Genomic DNA, 21,067 nt, shown 5'->3' with positions numbered 1-21,067 from the left:
AGGCCTTGCTAAATCTGAGGTTGACAATTCTCCTTTAGGAGCTGCACATTCTCAGAACTGTGCATACTGGTTCGTGATCATATGAATACAGTATGGGTACCGCTTGGTGCAGAGAATTACTGCAGGGGGAGGTCCAGCTTGACCATTTCTGAGTTCCCTGTGCGATATACCCGGTTTGAATGGAGGTTGGTATCTATTCCCAGCTAAAAACCAAAAATATCTAAGGCTCTGCCTCCCCTCCCCAAAAGATACCAACAGCCACAAGTGTGGGTCCTGACAGCACCCACGGGAGGAATCGGGTCAATTTCCACCCAAGTCAAGGTTAAAAGCCCACTCATATACAGATGAGAAAATCATTTGATCACCTCAGTTAAGCGTGGCCTTATTAAACTTAATAGGGGGAGAGAGGTTGGAGACCGTACTGTCAGAAGGGCAAGCCCTTCACAGCCTCCCACCCTGAAAAGCCAATTGGCCTTGTACTACGGAGCCAGTCATACCCCTCCTCCCTGTTTCCCGCCTGTCATCTAAAAATTCGGAGGAATATCAACTCAGTGTTATTCTTAATAACGTGCATTTCAAATTTATTCAGTCAAACTTCGCCAGGGTTCCAACGCCCTACTTAAAATTCAACTAGGAAGTTACCTATTCAGTACTAATTAGCATTATAAAGTCAGAGCCTACTGCTCAGGGCTATTCTGTTAGTTGTTTACTAGGACAGAAAGGGCAGTCTTATCCAGATACGGTTTTCCATAAGAATAGTTAGGAAATCCTTTCTCTTTAGCCCTAGGAATTCAGGCAGAACTATTAAGCATAGATACATTTTTTGCCTCTGGCCAGCCTTTTCTTTTTTTTCTTTTTATTTTTATTAACAACAGGGAGGAGATGTAGCCTCCCCTCCCCCAGCCTTAATGGTTTCACTGTTTACACCTGGATGGAGCTTGCCACTTAATTGTTCTGCCACGCCCACTGCTGGAGCCTGGCCTTTCCTGTTCCGAAGCCATCACGTGGTCACCCTGCTTCTGGACCCCGAGATTATTTGGTGGGAATTGGGCCCCCTTCCCCTGCTTCATAACTGCATGAGGAATAGTAAAATTGAGCTTTGATCAGAATGCCTGTCTTAGCTGCATCTTTCTCTCGCCCGCCTAGCCCTTCTTCTCTTCCAGGTTTCCAAAATGCCTTTCCAGGCTAGAACCCAGGCTGTGATCTGCTGGCCGGACACAACAGTTTGCCTCCCTCCATTCATTCACATGCTCATCTGAGAAGACTTAAGTTCTTCCAGCTTTGGACAATAACTGCTTTTAGAAACTGTAAAGAAATTTTTTAAAAAACTGGAGCATGTGTATTATGTGTCCAGTGTCTTCACTCTAACTTGGTTATGAGACTAAAACAATCCTCACTGCTCTAACATGCTGAAGAAGCCATCTGAGGGGGAGGGAGATGGATGCTCAGCTGTTACATTGAAGGAAGCAACACTGTTCTAGCAGCATCCATTCTTGTTTAAACCTTCCACTGTTAGAGATTTAAGGTTACACGATATACTTTATGCTCATAACTGATGTGGCTGGAGAATTGGTATTGAATTATAGCATCAGCAGAACAGAAAATGTGATGTATTTTAATGCACGTCAATAAAGGAATGGCCTGTTCTTGTTCTACAGAGAATGGAAATTGGAAGTTAAACACCCTATGTATTCCCAAATAGGGTCTCAAAAATTTTGTAATTTTCATTTAAGTTGTTAGGAGGCTTGGAGCTATTAATCTATCTTCCAATACTGNTTAATATAGCACTGAATAAATGATGCGAGTTGTCAATGGATGAGTTGTCAATGTCTAATAGCTCTCCTAGTAATTGATTTATTTTTCTTCAATAGTTACATAAACCAATGGAAAAATAAATAAATAAATAAATAAATACTGGCTTGAAAATTGATGTGCATATGCAAGAAGTTAAGTTGTTTCCAAAGATAAACTTAAAGATAGCAACAGCACACACACACATCAAAATAAAATGACAAAAAAAAAAAAAAATCTAGAAATCAGGGTAACAATCATTCCTCTTTGTTGGGAAGGCACCTGAGATTAACAGGTGCTTTTTAATCAGAAAACAAGAATTCCAAAAGGTAAAGAGATGATTTATTCCGTGAGTGAGTGGATGAAAAGACCACCCCTAAGAATATTTCCATTAGAGGCTGGAGTGGTGGCGGCTCACTGGTTAGGAGCTCAGGCTGCCCTTGCAGGGGGCCCAGGCCTGGGCCCAGGCCTGGTTCCCCGCTCCTACACCAGGGGGTTCATGGTCACCTGGAACTCCAACTCCTGAGGTCTTTTATGACACTGATTTTGAGGGCACCTTTGCATGTGCGCGTGCATGGGCAAGTGTATACACACACACACAACACACTAAAATTAAATCTTTAGGAATAGTTAATGTCTTTCCAGAAGTAAAACAGATAAAACTAGTGACTAACACATTCACCTTTCAAGAAATACTAAGAATCCTTCAGGCTGAAATAAAAAACACCAAATACTAACTCAAATCCACGTGAAGAAATAAAGAATAATTAGAAGTACTGATAGATAAGTTAAAAGGAGAATTCAAACAGCACACTTGGAATATCTAACTGACATGAAAGAAAGTGGTGATGAAAAAAAATGTCAACAAAATGGCAGACAAAAATCTTACTTTGTCAGTAATTACATCAAATATATATGGTTTAAACACTACAGTCTAAAACTACAAAAAAGAGCAAGCATTAGCAGAATGGATTTGTCTAAGTGATCCAACTGTATGGCTATAATGCTCGCTCGCTCTCTCTCTCCAGGGTCCCATGGTGAATCTGAGGCTAGCCTCAAACTCAGAGTCATCCTCCTGCCTTAGCCTCCCAAGCGCTGGGATTACAAGGGCAGGGCACACTATTCTACAGATAAAATCCTATATTTAGCATGTTCTAAGTCTAATATAACGCACATATTTTTCTTGAGTCATTTGTAAATATTAAGTGAGAGAACAAACACAAGAAAGCTCTTAATAATTCCTAAAGACCTCATGGGAAACTTGTGACATGTTTGTCACTTTAGGAAAGTTGTAGTCAGGCATGGTATGCACACTGGGGATCCTGTCACAGTTCTTGTCCAAAGCTGGAAGAACTTAAGTCTTCTCAGATGGGCATGGGAATGAATGGAGGGAGGTAAACAAAAAATAAAATTAAAAAAGATGAGGTCTGATAGGAGAGCAGCCGGATAAGAAAATCAAAAAAGGAACAGTAATTTAAAGTTTATTCCAGCTATAATGCAGGCAGGAGGATCACAAGTTCAAGGTCAGCCAAGCTATGTATTGAGATGCCCCATCTCAAAAATAAAAGATAAAAAACCAAACTATTAAATTTGGAGTGAGGGGGACAGATCCTCTCTGTGTAGTGCAGGCTTACCTCAAACTTGAGATCCTCCAGCCTCACCCTTCAAAGTAGCTGGGAAAACCTCAAGAGTCTCATAAGGAAAAAAAAATTCCTCTTCTAAGAGCCTTAACTGCTTTACTATGCATGTAAATCTACAAAATGTAATAAGATAGAAAGTAAGAAGTGTTAAAACTGGTCTTGAAGCAAAGCAACAACAAGTCAAATGCACACAGTCCTTGAGAGTGTGCGACATTTTCAAGACATTGCATTTTAATCATGTGAGCGGCCACTTTGAGTTGGGACAGTCCTGACTGTTACCTGACTCTACATAAGGGCGTAGAAAGAACAGCAGCATTCTCTGTTATCTCTGAGTATCATGGATGTGGTGCACACACATACATTTAGGCAAAATATTCAAACATGTTGAGTAAAATAAGAAAGTCTAAAAGTTTTCTTAAGGCCAGTAGTGGAGAGACAGTGGCTCCGCAGAGAACAGGTGAGCCACAGATGTGGCAGCTAACTAGTTTCCTGGCTCATCCCACAGTCATACAGCGCCAGGCAACACACCTGTAAGGAAGGCTGCTCACTAACATCCTCTGCTTATAAAGCAGAGAATGCTAAGTAGAGGAAATGACATTCGCCGGCGTCAGTCTGGGTCTTTAAGGAGTATTTGAGCCCCCAGCAGTGGCACATAATGAGTAACCCAACACTGAGATCACAGGAGCTGAGGCAGAAGGATGACAAGTTTGAGGCTAGCTTGGGCCATAGTGCAAAATCCTATACTGAAGAGAAAAAAAATAAAAAACTACGGTGGGGGAGAAATCTATTATGCATCATTACTGCCATTTCTAAACTCCTTTAAAACTCAGTGCACTGCCAAGAGGCATCTTTTCCCAGAAGATGAAAGACGCAAAAGGATGGAGAATGTCAAAGGCAGTAGAGGGTTTCTGCCTTTTAATATCAAGCATATATGTATGCGTGTATGTATGTATGTATGCATGTATGAATGTACATATGCCTGCATGCATCTATGTATCCATCTATATTATATAATTTAAAAAATTTTTGTTTTAATGATGGGGGACATGTAAATACGAGGGCACTTGTGTAGTTTCCTGTTGAGGCCAGAGGCAGAAGATCTCCCTAGAGGTGAAGTTACAGGCAGTTCTGAGCTACCAAATGCAGTTGCTGGGAACTGAACTCAGGACCTCTGGAAGAGCAGCCCACGCTCCCATCCACTGAGCCATTTCTCCAGTCCTACATTTTTAGGTTTTCAGGAGAATTTTTTGATTTGTGTCTTTCAGGTAAATTCATCTTTAAGCCTACAGGCAATGCATTCCTTGCTAGGTACCATAGATCAAGCCAAGTTCATTACAGAGAGTTAGACAACAAGATCATTTTAAAACATTAGGAAGGAAAGTTCACATATTAGATTCTTCCAAGTGGGCTGGGTGTAACTCGGAGGTGGTGCGTCTAGTTTGCAGGCACAGCGCACTGGATCTGATTGTCATGCTGTCCTGGTTTTATATCAGTTTACCATCTCTCAGAAATTATCTCTTTTTTAGCTGAAGTAAAGAATAGACAGTTAAGCCGGGCGTGGTAGCACAAGCCTTTAATCCCAGCACTTGGGAGGCAGAGGCAGGCGGATTTCTGAGTTCGAGGTCAGCCTGGTCTACAAAGTGAGTTCCAGGACAGCCAGGGCTATACAGAGAAACCCTGTCTCGAAAAACAAAAAACAAACAAACAAACAAAACAAAAACAAAAAATAGACAGTTAAAGGGGTTTTAGTTTGTTTATATTTTAAAGAGAAAGAAACAAGGAGTGGAGAGATGGCTCAGCCATTACCAGCACGGGGTTCAATTCCCAGCAACCATATGGTTGCTCACAACCATCTGTAACTCCAGTTCCAGGGGACTCTATATCCCATTTTGACCTCTGAGGGGACCAGGCATGCACATGGTACACAGACATACATGCAGGCAAAACACACATACATAAAATAAAGTAACAATTATTAATAAATCACATCGAAGAAAGTTTTGTGGAATGACTTCTGCTACCAGCATATTAGCAAAGAAGTTTCTCAATTTGAGTCTTACTTTTTTGTACATTCAGTTAATTTTCCATTGACATAGAATTACTTTGAGACTAACTTACCATTCTTTAATAGTTACTTCTCGAATTCCTTCTCCGATGTCGGAGAGTTTGAACTGAACAACCTGTCCCTGGAGCACTTCAAAAACAAATGGGAAAAGATCTCATTAAATATGTATTATCAATAGATGCTTTTATCTCTAAAATTAGAATTTGTTCTCAAGCAGAGGCAGAAACTGTTCCATCCTATAGACAACGAAACCAACCAATCAACAACAACAACAACAAACATCGCAGCATTTTATAACTTTAAAAATCATAAACACTAAGGGTTTACAAAAATTACTTCAAGACACAGACCCACTGCCACAGGACTTATGCTTTCCAACTTCACAATTAATGTTCTTCGATAAGGCTGTAGATGTCTCTCCTGAGAAGTTCCTGACTGCTTGAAACAGTACAGAAACTTACTGTAGTTTGTTCTTCCGAGACAGGGCCCTGGCTGCCCTGGAACTCGATATATAGGCCAGGGTGGTCTCGAACTCAGAGATCTGCCTACCTCTGCCTCCCATATGCTGAGATTATAGGCGTGTACTACTACCATGCCTAAATAGTTCTAATACATTCAAATCATGCTCTGCCAAATTATCCCTAAGGTTTTTCTTTCCTCTCTTCATTAAGCAGAGTAAAAGAAACTTTAAAGGATGGTGAGTGACCAAGACAGCAGGTACTTTAACACACACCCTACTGTGATTAACCTGACCAGTGTAAAGACCTCTTATTTGTGTACTGATGTGTTCCTAGGGTGATGCCTGGCACAAAACACTTCCTCAATAACTGCTCACAACAAAGTGAGTTCCAGGACAGCCAGAGTCACACATTCAATTCCTATCTTAAAAACAAACAAACAAACAAACAAACAAACAAACAAACAGAGGCTGGCGAGATGGCTTCAGAGTTTAAGAGCACTGACTGCTCTTCTGAAGTTCCTGAGTTCAAATCCCAGCAACCACATGGTGGCTCACAACCATCTGTAATGAGATCAGATGCCCTCTTCTGGTGTGTCTGAAGACAGCTACAGTGTACTTATTTATACTAATAAATAAATCTTTGGATCTGAGCGAGCAGGGTTGACCAGAGCCAGCAGAGGTCCTAAATTCAATTCCCAACAACCACATGAAGGCTCACAACCATCTGTACAGCACCAGTGTACTCATATACATAAAATAAATTAATTAATAAATCTTTAAGCAAGCAAACAAACGAACAAACAGGAGCCCATAAAACCTGCAATTGATAAACACAGAGACCTAAAGCTCTGTGGTTAAAGGACAAAGCGGGAAGTTGCTGTCCCTCCTGAAGGGCCCCTACTTTCTCCAGGAAGTACCAAGTGATCATCAGAAATCAGGTTAGAAAATGCAAGTCTTTGCTTGAATAGAGTAAGCTTAGTGGAAGAAGAGTTCCCTCCATGTGTGGGGCCCTGGGTTTTATCTTCAACACCCGCTACACACCACACACACACACATGTCATACACATGAACACACACCACACACACACACACACACACACACACACACACGTAAAAGCATCTTGTGTTCACCTGAAGTCATTGTTGTTTCCAAGGCTTGCTGCCTCCGTCTGCTAACCTAGGCCTGGTCCTGGAAGCTTTCAGCCTCTGTACAATCTTATCCAATCCTAGAATGTTTTCAGCCTCTGAGACTTACTGCTAAATAAGCTCACCCTTTTCTGTTCTTTCTGATCTGTGGCTCGCTGGTTCACTCACTTGTTCTGACTCAAACTCCTCTCCAATCTCACTGATTGAATCTGGCTTCTCTCTCAGCCTTTTCTGAATGGCTCTGCTTGGCTTCATACTAACCTTGGCAATCTGTTCTAATCTTCTGGCTCCTTCTCATTCTCTGACTCGTTCTGTCTTTACCCGTGTCTAGCTTGTTCTTTCTGTATCCTGTCTCTGTAAAACTGTCCCAGTAAAACTGCCTCCATTCCCCTGTTTTCTTTTTCTCTCTTCTTGGTAGTGCTCCCTTAAGTAGCCTCTTTTTCCTTTTCTCATAGTGTTGGGCATATCCTATTTTGTCAAATCTTTCTATGATTCATTACTTTAACAGCCACTCAATTAGACAACACCTTCAAATATGGGTGCTTCCTTCTACAAGACATACCTTCATTGTTTGGGATTAAAGGTGTATACTAAGAGTGTGTCTGTAATCTAGCCAGAGGGATTAAAAGGTGTGTGCCAAGCACAACTAGAAACAGTTTTTTCAATAAACAACACAATCTTGGGTATAATGAAATATCCTGCTATACATACACACATGCACACAAACACACACATTACACCCATACAATTACCAAAATAAATTACTATACATATTGAAAATGTGGTGCTAAGGATAACACACATATATAGTATACAAATTTGTGTGCATAGACACAAATCTCTTCAGAAACAACAGTAAATGTAGAGTTTACATGTCTGTGACCACTGAGGGTGGCGTATAAAAACATGGAAAGTTGGGCAGGATCTGCCTAGAGTTTCTGCTTCTCACTGTCAGCACACAGGAAGGCCCTGGACCTGCCGAATGTGTAAGTAAAAAATGAAGTCGAGGGTCTCTGTCAGGGTTCTGAAAAGACGAGCAGAAAAAAAGCTCTTATGCCTTTGCCAAATCTAATACTTGAGGCCTTGAGTTATTTACAGAGGCTGGGTAGCTGGGAGAAAGGCAAACAGATAAAAGGCAGGGAACTCAATACTCGGGCAGAACTCGGTCAGGGTGATCACTACTCAGTCAGGGTGATCACTACTCAGTCAGGGTGATCACTACTCAGTCAGGGTGATTACTACTCAGTCAGGGTGATTACTACTCAGTCAGGGTGACTACTACTCAGTCAGGGTGATTACTACTCAGTCAGGGTGATTACTACTCAGTCAGGGTGACTACTANCAGGGTGATTACTACTCAGTCAGGGTGATTACTACTCAGTCAGGGTGATTACTACTCAGGGTGATTACTACTCAGTCAGGGTGATCACTACTCAGTCAGGGTGATCACTACTCAGTCAGGGTGATTACTACTCAGTCAGGGTGATCACTACTCAGTCAGGGTGATCACTACTCAGTCAGGGTGATTACGTCCTGCCTTCCTAGCGGCAGACGGTTGCACCTCTCCAACAGCATGATTGTGCACAAGGACATACAGTGATTCTATTAAGTCAACAATTGACCTTAACTCAGGAGGTCACATCAGTGCTAATGATTACACCTAGAAAATCAGAGAATAAACAACAGATGACCGGGTGTAACCCAGTGTCAACTGTAAAAAGACATAAGCATTGTGGGAAACTATGGAGCGGAGTGGGACAGGAAACAGGAAATGGATAGAGGTGGGAAGAGCAATGCTAGAAATACGGGGTCAACTGTTTTACTTGGGTGAAGTCTTCTGTTACTAAGAAAGAGAATGGGAAAGAGAAGGCCACTATTTGACTCACCGGCCGCTGTTCTTAGGGAGTGACGTGGCTGACTGTACTTGAACAATGGATAACCCACAGAGCACACACACTTTGGCTTCAAAACATGGACGCTATTAAATGTCTGAAAATAGCGAACACAGGTCTACCAGAGAGAAAAGAAAACAAAAAAAGAATTTATAAATCTTCAGAGGTGGGGAGTGAAGGTTATACACAGAGTGGGGAGGGTTTACTGGCCTCCCTCACCAAATAAAAGTATACACTATTTTAATGTCCGTTTAAGTGCACACTGAAATTCACTTAGTTCTGTTTTAGGCTGATACCCCGGTCCATAAGGAATTATCTAGGCAAATCCAGAACACAGCAGGAATGCATACAGATTCAGCAGCAGGAACGATCAAAGCTGATAAAACAACTGATGATTTTCCAAATTACTTCTGTCCCAGTAACCCAAAGAACTCGAACTCATAGAGGAACCATAGGCTTAAGTCATATTACTACTCCCACAGAGTCACATTAAGTTCACACGCTTAAAACCATTGACCTAAATTCCTTCCGCATCCGTGGGTAGACATGCTTAGTCGTTCCACTTTCTGAAATAATGCTATGAAGGAAACCTGGGACTGCAGATGTAGATCAGTGCAAAGCACCCAGCTAGCATGAATGGCCCCGGAGTTCATCCCCAGGACTGCAGAAACAACCAACAAAAAACTCCATCCACCATGATTATGAACATTTAAAACAACAAAAGACATATATGAAGTCCCAAAGTTTTGTTTTTCCATGTTTGTTTTTCCTCTCAGTACTGGGGGGGGGGTGCCAGATGGGGGCAGAACCCATGGCTTCTTGGCATGCCCAAATGGTTTTCTTTCTTTTAAAAGAGATATTAATTTTTTATATTATGTGTATGAGTGTTTGCCTACATGTCAGTATGTGTACTATGTACATGCCTGTTATCCAGGGAAGCCAAAACAGGGTGTTGAATCCTCCCTCTGGAGTTACAGACAGTTGTGAGCTGTGCTGTGGGTGCTGGGAACTGGAACCCAGAACTCTGGAAAAACAGCCAATGCTCTTAACTACAGAACTTGTATTTTTAAAATGCCTTAGTATGAGTCCAAACATGTTAGACCAAAATACACTCAACTTGATATATCAAAACCTAAATATCTTTATAATTTATTCTTAAAGTTATCCTTTCAATGTTCTTAATATCCAATAACTACACCTTTTAAACATAAACAACAATGGTTTCTAGCCTCCTTGGTTTTAAAGCTTCCATTTATTTATATTTTTCCTAGAGAACATCACAGTAGTTGTGTACGTTAGTTATTTGGGCAACAGGGCTTCCTGTGCTGCACAGGTTAACCTTGAACACTGTTGCTCAAGTGGTCTTCCTGCCCCAGTCCCTCAGACAACTGAGACCACAGGTGCATGCCAACACACTTAATTTTACAAGTCATATTTTAATATGTATTTATAAATAAGGATTTTATTCTCTTTTCTAAAAGCAACTAGAATAAAATTAAAAGACTGATGACAGAATATATTTAAATTCTTAATTTGAAAAAAATATTTGTTTTATTTTATGTGTATTAGTGCTTTGCTTGCATGCATGTCTGTGTTCCACATGTATGCCTGGCACCTGTGGAGGACAGAGGAGGGAGCTGGATCCCCCGGGACTGGAGTTAAGGATGATCGTGAGCTACTGTGTGGGTGCTTGAACCAAACTCAGGTCCTCCCCAAGAGCAGGAAGTGCTCTTAACTGTTGAGCCATCTCTCCAGCTCCTAGATTTAAATTATTGACTGGCAGTTATTTCTGAAGGCAAAGAAACACTGACAGCTCCTTTCTGAAATTATGTATCTTGTCTTTACCTTAGAGACATCCTAAATCCTCTCTTTCCTCCCAGAAGTATGTGTGCACACATGCATATGTTTGCATGTTCTCATTTTCATGGCTGCACATATGTGTATGTGCAGAGGGAGGCCCCAGGTTGACACTATCTTCTCAAGGGCAGTCCATCTTACAGACTTTAGCGGAGACGCTCACTGAACCCAGAGAACTAACTCAGTGTGGCTAGCCATCTTGCTCTGGGGATTTCCTGTTTCTGCCTCCCACAGGCAGTCTCCCGTGCCCACCTGGAAACTCACTTTTTTTTTCTTTTCTTTTTTTTTCCGAGACAGGGTTTCTCTGTATAGCCCTGGCTGTCCTGGAACTCACTCTGTAGACCCAGCTGGCCTCGAACTCAGAAATCCACCTGCCGCTGCCTCCCGAGTGCTGGGATTAAAGGCATGCACCACCACACCGGGCTGGAAACTCACTTTTATAATACCTCTATTTGCATTCTTTATTTTATTATTGTACCTGTGTGTGACTGTACGTCTCTCTCTCTCTGTGTCTATGGCGAGTGTGTAATGTGACTGCATACATGTGGAAGGCAGAGAATAACTCTCAGGAGTCAGGTCTCTCCTTCCTTCCATCTTGTTTTAAGGCAGGTCTCTTGTTGTTTCAGACTAGCTGCATAATCCAGGCTAGCTCCCCAGCAAGCTTCAGGGCCATTTTCCTGGCTCTGCCTCCCATCTGGCCATGGGATTGCTGGGATTACAAATGTGCATGATCAGAACCAGCTTTGATATGGGTCCCAATGATGCCACTCAGGTCCTCAGAGCAGTGCAGCAAGTGCCTTTCCCCGATGAGCCATCTCTCCAGGCTCTAATGCCTATATTTAATTCATATTAAGAGTAACGTTGGGCTGGTGAGATGGCTCAGTGGGTAAGAGCACCCGACTGCTCTTCCAAAGGTCCGAAGTTCAAATCCCAGCAACCACATGGTGGCTCACAACCANCCACCCGTAATGAGATCTGATGCCCTCTTCTGGTGCGTCTGAAGACAAAGACAGCTACAGTGTACTTACATATAAAAAAAAAAAAAAAAAAAAGAGTAACGTTTAGGAGCCACAAAACCTTACGTCATTTAACAGGTGACAACTTAAAGCTGAGTGGATATTGACAGGACTTTTTTTCCCCACACACCCTGTTTTGTTTGCCCTTTTTTTCTCCTTCAACATTCTCAATCCTGGCTCTTGGTCAACAAAAAAGAAGTAACCACTTCTGCTTCTTCAGCTATAAAACGTAGAGGTGCCTAATGAAAATTATGGTTTAATATTTCAGCTTTAAAACTTTTGAAGAGCCGGGCGTGGTGGTGCACGCCTTTAATCCCAGCACTTGGGAGGCAGAGGCAGGCGGATTTCTGAGTTCGAGACCAGCCTGGTCTACAAAGTGAGTTCCAGGACAGCCAGGGCTATAGAGAGAAACCCTGTCTCAAAAAACAAACAAACAAACAAAAAACTTTTGAAGAAAATTAGCCTCCAGAAGGTTCTCCCTTCAATAACAGAGCTCTTACTGAGGAATTACTAATAGACTGGGGGTCACAAACTACCCAATTGAAAATGCACCGAGTGCTTGCATACCATGTACAAGGTACTTGAAGCTTTCATATACATTCCCTTGTCTCCAGCTCGCATTACCTACTGGAAGATGTACGTGATCACCCTCACATGAGAAGTTCACAGAGGACGAGAAGTCACTTGTTCCAGGCTACGCTGGGATTAAGTGGCAAAACTAAGCTCTGAAGCCAAGTAAACTTGACTTCAAAACTCAGGTTCCTCCTGACATGTCACACTGACAATAGAAAGAATCCTTTCTTTCCGAGCTATAATCTAGGAGAAACAATTCTTTCTTTCTCTCTCTCTCTCTCTCTCTCTCTCTCTCTCTCTCTCTCTCTCTCTCTTTCTCCCAAGCATGGTCATGAGTGCCCTTATATGTATAATAAGAAATTATAGGCCAAAAAACTAGCTGTGGGGGGAGGCATTTAAGTAGTGGAGGAGGGTTAGCTCGACCTTGGAGATTTAAATTCGGTCTGGAACACTGAGCACGAATAAGGAGCAGATGGACACAGGAAATGATGTAAACACAAAGATTGCAACAGGAATTTGATCGAGCAATGAGTAGCTTGATTTGGCTTAATCGGATCTGCAAAGGACAACTCAAGGTGGTGACTGGTATCTGAATGGCAGGAGAAGGAGGGGAATATATGCATTGGAGGGTGGGGGTCACAGTGGAGACAGAGTGAGGAATCAGTCTGTTATTAGCTCATAGGACAGGCTACTATAGGTAAAGAAAGAGGCCGAGGCAGGATTGGAGTTGTGGACACAGAAACACGAGTTCCTGAGTGACCAAATCAACAGGGACTGAGAAGGGGCAGCTGAGTTATAGTGAGTGTTACGAAAATAAAAGCAACTGGATGGCTTTGACAAGAAAGAGAGGAGAGATTGAAAAGTTAGCAAAAGTGAAGAGATTAAAAGACAATACAAAGGAGGAAAAATAAAATTTTAAGCCAGAGAAGGCATGTCTCCCACCCCCATACTATCATGCTAGTTAAAAGTGGAAGCCAGGTGGCGGTGGCTTCTTTTAACCCTGGGAGTCGGAAGGCAGAGGCAGGCAGATTTCTGTGAGTTCAAGGTCAACCTAGTCTACAAAGGGAGTTCCAAGACAACCAAGGTTCTACAGAGAAACTATCTCAAAAACCAAACCCAAACAACAAACAGAAAAAGTAACACAACAACTTCTGTTTCTGAGTCCTCCAGCAGCATTTATGGGCACTCACGGTGTATGGGGTGCTGTGGCCACATCCAGAAGGAAACACGCGTGATCCCTGCCCACAGGCAATCTCCAGCAGAATGAAAGAAAAAGCGAAGCACACAGGCCATTACACAGCCACCGTGGGGTGTTCTAAGGGAAGCTGGCTGGAGAGAGCTAGCTTGGAGTAAGACTGGAGGCTGAGTGGGAGTAACGCAGGCAAGGAGCAGGGCTGCAGATGAGACAAGAGTCTCCGAGGCAGAGGAAATGTATGAGCAAAGGTCTGGAATCAAGAAAGCAGTGTCTACTTGGGTAATTGTTCCGTAGAGTTCTCTGTGCAGCCAGCGGGGGCACTCAGAGCTGGGGCTGGAGTGAGTGTATGTGTGTGTGTGTGTGTACAATGCTACTTTTACTGTAATACTTTTTTTTCATTGATGTCTATAACGAATGCCCAGTAAAGTGGTTTAAATCATAATAACCAATTATTTTCAAGATAAAGATACGGTACTCACAAAGGCAGACGTCGTAGAATGCGGTCTCATAAGTCAAATTTAAGAATGGATGTGTAAAAGAGGAACAATCAAGGATGTGGCAAGGAAAATCAACTGTGTGATAAGAGTAATAACCTGTAGGATAAACAGGTTTTCAGTAAAGAATGATACTTGAGAGGTTGGAGAAGCCACATCATAAATTTCCTCAGTCAAGTGGCTTGGGGACATTTTTTAAAAAGATGAGTCTTAAACAAGAACATGGCATAATCTAATGTGTGCCTCATTTTATAAGATCCTTTTGGCTGGCCTATGGGAAATGAACTACAAAAGAGGCTGATCAGAGGCAAGAGGCCCAGGAAGGAAAGACTAAGACATCTGTAATTAAGAGCGAGGTGGTAAATACTAGCTACATTTCTTCAGAGTTGGAAGATAGAGTCAAGAGAAACAGGTTTGAAGGGTCTATTGTGGAGCCCAGAGTCTGCATCCCTGAGGCACTGTGGCACACGGTGAGATGGCTAAAGGCTAGCTTTTCCAACTCGCCTGTGCTAGCAGTAGCTAGGAAACGGCGTTCTAGCTGGTTATGTCAGCCTGATAATAGCCCTTCCTCCATCCTGACTTAAATACCCAGTGAGTTGCTGCAGCTCCCGGATGGCTATATGGGAAAGGTCAACTGCACTGATGAAATGTCAGCCGTCATAGTGACAGTCACACATGTCACCTGTAGTCTATAGGCATAGATGGTGTCTTGCTCATTCACTGGATTTGTGTTACCTGCAGTTGAAAAAACACCTCATATTGTGCAACGGGAGATCTCTTGGACAGCAGAATATATGACCTACTTGGAAGACTAGAGAATGTCAGGGAACCATTAGCACAACTGGTGACTAAATACAAAGGCGTGGGAGAGATAACGCAGGATGTTGGAAAAGCGCAGAGGGCCAAAGCCAGGGTTTCTTTTATTTTAGTAGTCATCCATCACTTTATGACAGGTCTGTGTGAAATCCATTCACTATTAGATGAGCTAGTCTATGGGCTCACCTTATGCTTACACAAACCAAATGGCTTAACTTATTGCCCACGTAAGCTCTATGCTAGCTCTTATACTACAAACCTGTCCAGCATGTCACTGTACTAAACACTGTGGGCACCCGTCACACCATTCTGTCTGTGTGTCCACACATATCAAACGATGGAAAAGGTCATAGGAAGTTGGCAGGTCTGTCGAGAGCCTATGGGAGCACTGTTGACGGAAGTCTTTGTGTGGTATTTAGAAGCTGGAAAGGAAAAGAGGGCAGTGGAAGAGAGCAGCTGAAGAGGAATATTGGTCAACTAGTGTCTCAGAATCCAAGAGTGGAGAGCTCTCGAAAGAAGAGTTGCCCATAATACCTACTAAGGTGCTGCTGACAAGAGTACCCTTCTGCTGCCTAGTTCCTACTTCTCTTCAGTCTCCATACTCACTAGTCCCCAGGAATTCCTCTCTGTGCCCCGACTCCTCCATAGGTGTCCACCCTCAAGTGTCACAGTAGCTTTGAGCACTTGTTCCATAATAGCACTTCTTTCTAAAACCGTGGCGTTCTGTCTTTCCTTGCCTCCCTCTCTCCTATTCTCCTTTACTAGGTTACAATGTTAGGAGGAAAGGGATGGTGGCTGGCATATTTTAGAAATATGCCCAGTGCCCAATACACACAGCAGGGTGGGAAGAAGGTTTGGAGAGATCAGGAGGCCAACACTAAAGGAACATCTAGGGAAATGGGTAAAGTCTACGGTATCCAAAAAGTTATGTAATTAGGAAGAAACTAGATATGTAGTGGGATACATCTAAGGTTGTTTCTAAAAGCTTGTGAGTGAGGGGGAACTGCAAATGGGGGTGGTAAATCGATGATTAAAAAGTTGGAACGACATGTACTGTGGACCAAGGGGAGAAGTGCAGCCCCGAGTGAATCCCAAGCTAGAGGCTTTTCTCCTCTCTTCCTCCACACGGAAAATTGCCTGAGGTCAAGTTAATAGTGCCAGCGTATGGCGCGCAGTGGGCTCTCAACAAATCTCGAAAGAACATAGCTGTGTCTGCAGTGCTTATCACAATGCCTGACATCTAGAAAGCACTCAAGCAAAGTTAAGCAGGTGAAAGGCCAGGATGTGGGTACCGTTGGGAAGAAAGCTAGTCGCCCAAAGCTAATCGCCAGAGAATCGCGCCCCGGGACGGGAAAGGAGTGAGTTTCCAGGCTCACTGGCACGCCACCTTCGCTGCCCTTCTGATTTGCATGCATCCTTCCATCACTTGCTCACAAGACGCGAGGCACTCGGAGAAGAAAGCAACACACAACTCCGGATAACATCTACTAAATCGATCCTTCCTAACCTTAGACCCATCCAACCCTGCTTACCAGTCTGACAGCGTTCTGGCTCCAGGTCCTCAGCACACGCGCTGCAGCCATTTTACTCCGGAAATAGCCACCAGCACACAGCTGGGAAAGACGCCTCCTCCAGGCGACCAATCCCTAGACCCGAGACGCACCTCCCTGAGCGGCCAATAGGAGAGAAGGAACGAGCCTCCCACCGGGCAGCCAACCAGGGCGCGGGGCGGGGCCGACTGAAGCGCCCTCCCCCCACCCCCAACTCCCCCGGAGGTGTAAAAGAATTGAGGGAGGGAGAAGGTAGTCTTGGGGAGGACAACAGCTTAAAAATCCAGGATTTGGGGTGTTAAGTACACGAGCGTCAACAATCCATCTTTTTAGCTCAGATAATGGAGAGAAATCACGTTTAGGAGCTGCAGAAACTTGGGTTCAGTCTTCAGCACTCAAATCAGGTAGGTCATAACATCCTACAACACTAGTTCCAAGGGATCCGAGGGCCTCTTCTGGCCATCTCGGAGCACCTGCATCCATGTGCTGTACATACAAACAGTTGTGCACCCACACATACATAGATAATTAAAAAAAATATGTTAAGGGCACACAAGAAGGGTCACTAATTGAAGACCTGAGGGGTCAGTAGCAAATTGTCTTTTCTGGTGTTGTACTGTAACTACAATAAGGGCTTGTTTCATAGCAAGGCTCTGATGCACGACTTTTTCATAAGTCCATACAGGAACACTTCTCCGTGATTAGAAATCCCTCTTTCCTGTGTAGTGTCCTTGAGGTTGCTGAAATTGGCTTCTCGTGTCTAAAATAAACATGTCATCACTTTGTCTTTGAGTCTTAGAAATGTGGTCAGATGCATCATTAAGAAATGAGTCACAAACTTATAACCCTGAATTACTTTGCCCCTTGAAGAAATGTCAAATTGAGCTCAAGTGGAACTGCTAAAGGAAACATCAGAAACCCAGCACTGTGAGGGTGACGTGGGTAGGGCAGGCAGAGATGTCGCATTGTGAATGGAAGGCCAGTCACCCTGAGCTATGTGGTGAGACTCATTCTTAAACAAAATGAAACAAAGCCAGAGGGAGAGAATGAGAGAGAGGGAACTTTCTTTAATAGGTGGTATATAAATGCATACATTGTATATATGTTCAGTAAATTCAACTGTTCTTGCTTCTTAGAATAAAAATCTGCATCAATGTCTAAGGCGTTAGAGAGAATGAAACAAAACAGAAGGAAGCAGGGGGCAATAGAAACACTCAGCACTGGAAACTCGGTGGTTGTGAGACAAAAATCTCAGGTTTTTCACAAGTTGTTTAACTTTACACAGATGTACTATTGTTGTGTAATGCACATTCATCGACTGTAGGCAGTAAATATAAATCATTGCCTTTATCATTAAATCTGCAATAGACAGATGAGGTGACGAAAGCCTTTGATCCCAGAAGACAGTGGATCTTTGTGAATTTGAAGCCAGCCAGATCAACAAAGTGAATTCCAGTATAGCCAGGGCTGTTAGAGAAACCCTGTCTTAACAGCACCTCCCCAAATCGCAATAATCAAAAGAACTTGATTTTTAGAAACTTTCCCCATTATTTTGTTTGTTTGTTTTGTTTTGTTTTTTGAGACAGGGTTTCTCTGTGTAGTCCTGGCTGTCCTGGAACTCACTCTGTAAACCAGGCTGACCTCGAAGTCAGAAATCTGCCTGCCTCTGCCTCCCAAGTGCTGGGATTAAAGGCGTACACCACCACTGCCAGGCTCCATTAAACTTTTTATAGGTGCATTGAATAGACTTAGTAATCGTGTATGTTCCTGCTTGTATAATGAGGGATGGGAGTTGTTCCTAACAAGTGGATAATAGGCTCTTGACAGATACTATGTAACTTTCTTCCTTTCAGGCTTCTCTTAATTCTATCTTATTTCCAGGAAACAAACTCGTTTATCATCCTACCTCAGTAGATCCTGTTTCCATATATGATTGTGTTCTTATCTTTGTTTGTAGCCGGGTTTTGGAACCTATTCACTAGATCTGAATAGGGCATTGCTACTCGTGCTACTAGTGCCAAGTGATGCAATTCTTGACTAGCCAACAGTGTTTTGGTTAGTAAAACTAAGAGGGAGGGAAGGACCCAGAGAAGAAAGGGAGGCACCCAAGGAGGAAGGAAGGGGGACAGACAGAGACAGAGACTGTAAAATGAACCTAGAGTCTTGCATAAGCTAAGCAAGCCGTCTATAACCACTGAGCCTCATTCCCAGCTCTCTGCTTCTTTATCTACTAGTTTTGAGACAGGATCTCAATTAGCTGTCTGGGTGGCCTTGAAGTTATGACTATGCTTCTATTCCCCCCCACCCCGCCGCCCGCCGCCTGCTTGGTATCTGGGATTACAGGCCTGAACCACCAAGCCTAGCTTAAAAATGGAATTTTGAGACAGCTAATGTTTATCTTCAATTTTAACTTAGGCGATGTTAGATTGCTTTGCAATGCGCTTGTACAAAATAACTTGTCTAGCAGCTGAGAGTGGGACTGTTCTTTGTTTCTCATTTGACAGCCTTAGAAGTATTTACCTATTCAATAGCATTATGGTGTTAAAGTGTCTTAATTATTAGTAAAGTTAAACAGGTTTCACGTGTTTATTGGTTCTGAGATGCTGCCCCTCACACCCCCTCCCAGTCTGTGTAGTTCTGGCCTGGAACTGGTATGTACTCCAAGCTCCTACAGCTCTATCTGCCTTTGTTGATTGAAGAAATGTGCCACCCACACCAACCCTGGATATTGATTCTTCAAACGCTTCCTTCATGCACTTAACTGTTTCCTCTCTGTTGTGTGCACGCATTTTTCATTGTTTTCTTATTGATTCTTCTTTTGAGGGACACCCAGTTTGAATACATACAATTGTGGCCAAAAACCAAACCAAACCAAACCAAAACCCAAACAAACAAACAAACAAGCAGACCTGTTGAGCTTGCTAGGCAGACTCTACCAACTGAGCTACACACCAGCCTTCTTGTTGACTTTTCTTGTTGACTTGAGTGGGAGCTCTCTAAACTATGCAGTAACTTCTACAAAAATGAGATTCCCTGCTATTCTTTGGTTTGACAATTTCCAGTTCTCATACACACAATAACCAGAAAGTTCTAACTTCACTGCTCTTGTGGGGCTTTTGATGTTATTTTTTTTTTAATGACATAGGCGTTATTTCTGCTTTGGGACCGTTTTAAGTAATACTGCTTTTGAAACTTTAGACAAAACCTTTTGTGAAGACACATTCTCTCTCTCTCTCTCTCTCTCTCTCTCTCTCTCTCTCTCTCTCTCTCTCTCTCTCTCTCTCTCTCTCTCTCTGTGTGTGTGTGTGAGAGATGAGGAATCTTGGGACCAGCTTTCAAAGCCTGTACAAACACTTGCATTGACCAATTGGACCAGGCAGGACTGGCATTGTATGGGAGAAAGTCNTCTCTCTCTCTCTCTCTCTCTCTCTCTCTCTCTCTTTCTTTCTACCTGAGAAGAATTCCTGGGGAAATCCCAGTTCTGAGTGCCTCTGTTGCCTATACTCACTCCTTCAATGCAGGTTACAATATCACTTACAGCTTTTTGGCCAGTTTCTACATCATACTTCTATTTTGTCCACTTCCTTCTACCACCAAAGTAACAGCAGGAGTTCGGCTTTAGAAAGCATAAGCTGGGGTCGAGACTGTAGCTGTTTGGTACAGTGTTTATTTGGCATGCATCAAACCTCGACATCAGCCTCCAGCACTGTGATTAGTAAAAACAAAAAGGATTAGCTTTCTTCAGAGGGTGTGTGCATGGGAGGGGGGTGTGTGGGTATGTGTGCACATGGGGGTGTGTGGGTATGCATGGGGGGGTGTGCGGGTATGTGTGCAATAGGAATCTAATATGTACGATAATCAAGGTACCACAGGGAAGATGGCTGCTCTTCCATAGGACCCAGGTCAGATTCTCAATCGTGTGATTGGTGGCTCACAATCCTCTGTAATTCCAGTCACAGGGAATTCGATACCCTCTTCAGGTCTCTGTGGCCTGTGTACAAATGAATGTGTAGACATTATGCCCATTCACATAATAATAATTTTTAAAAAGTACATGTATATTCGCACAGCAGCCTTGCTTCAATGTCTTATTATTTCCTGCCTGTAAAATTATATCACTGGTATCTCCTTTTTAGGTCCTTGGGCCTCTAATCCATCTTCTGTACACTATAATGGGTTTGTGCCTCTCCCTTTGGTTTAGCGGACCATGAGACAAGGAAGTTTCTCTGAGTCTCATGCTAGGCCATGGGAAAAGCTGGAGTTCCTGAGCCAGCCAGAGGGCAAGTTTGTCATCTAGGAAGAGATTTTTTTTTAAAGATTTATTTATTTATTATATGTAAGTACACTGTAGCTGTCCTCAGATACTCCAGAAGAGGGCATCAGATTTCATTACGGATGGTTGTGAGGCATCATGTGGTTGCTGGGATTTGAACTCAGGACCTTTGGAAGAGCAGTCGGTGCTCTTAACCACTGAGCCATCTCGCCAGCCCCAGGAAGAGATTTTACAGTTCTAAAATCTGCTAGACCACTTTGCAGAAGAGATTGAGTCAATGGCAGGTCAGTGTTGGCCTG

The 21,067-nt window shown here is 43.0% G+C and overlaps 1 protein-coding gene across 1 annotated transcript in view; it reads right to left on the bottom strand.

Annotated features, from left to right (window-relative positions):
* The window catches only part of Dbt (dihydrolipoamide branched chain transacylase E2), a 44,023-nt gene extending 27,424 nt beyond the window's left edge, over positions 1-16,599 (bottom strand). Inside the window, exons 1-3 of the mRNA XM_021158231.2 lie at positions 16,478-16,599; positions 8,989-9,112; positions 5,550-5,625 (exon numbers count right to left, since the gene is read on the bottom strand). Coding sequence (XP_021013890.1) covers positions 5,550-5,625; positions 8,989-9,112; positions 16,478-16,528 — 251 coding nt within the window. The 5' untranslated portion in view covers positions 16,529-16,599. The remainder of the gene's footprint in view (positions 1-5,549; positions 5,626-8,988; positions 9,113-16,477) is intronic.
* Between the last annotated feature and the right edge of the window lie 4,468 nt (positions 16,600-21,067).

Source organism: Mus caroli, chromosome 3, assembly GCF_900094665.2.
Source record: "Mus caroli chromosome 3, CAROLI_EIJ_v1.1, whole genome shotgun sequence".
Taxonomy (NCBI): domain Eukaryota; kingdom Metazoa; phylum Chordata; class Mammalia; order Rodentia; family Muridae; genus Mus; species Mus caroli.
Note: the sequence above shows the minus strand (reverse complement) of the source record. Positions and strands in the feature narration are given on the sequence as shown.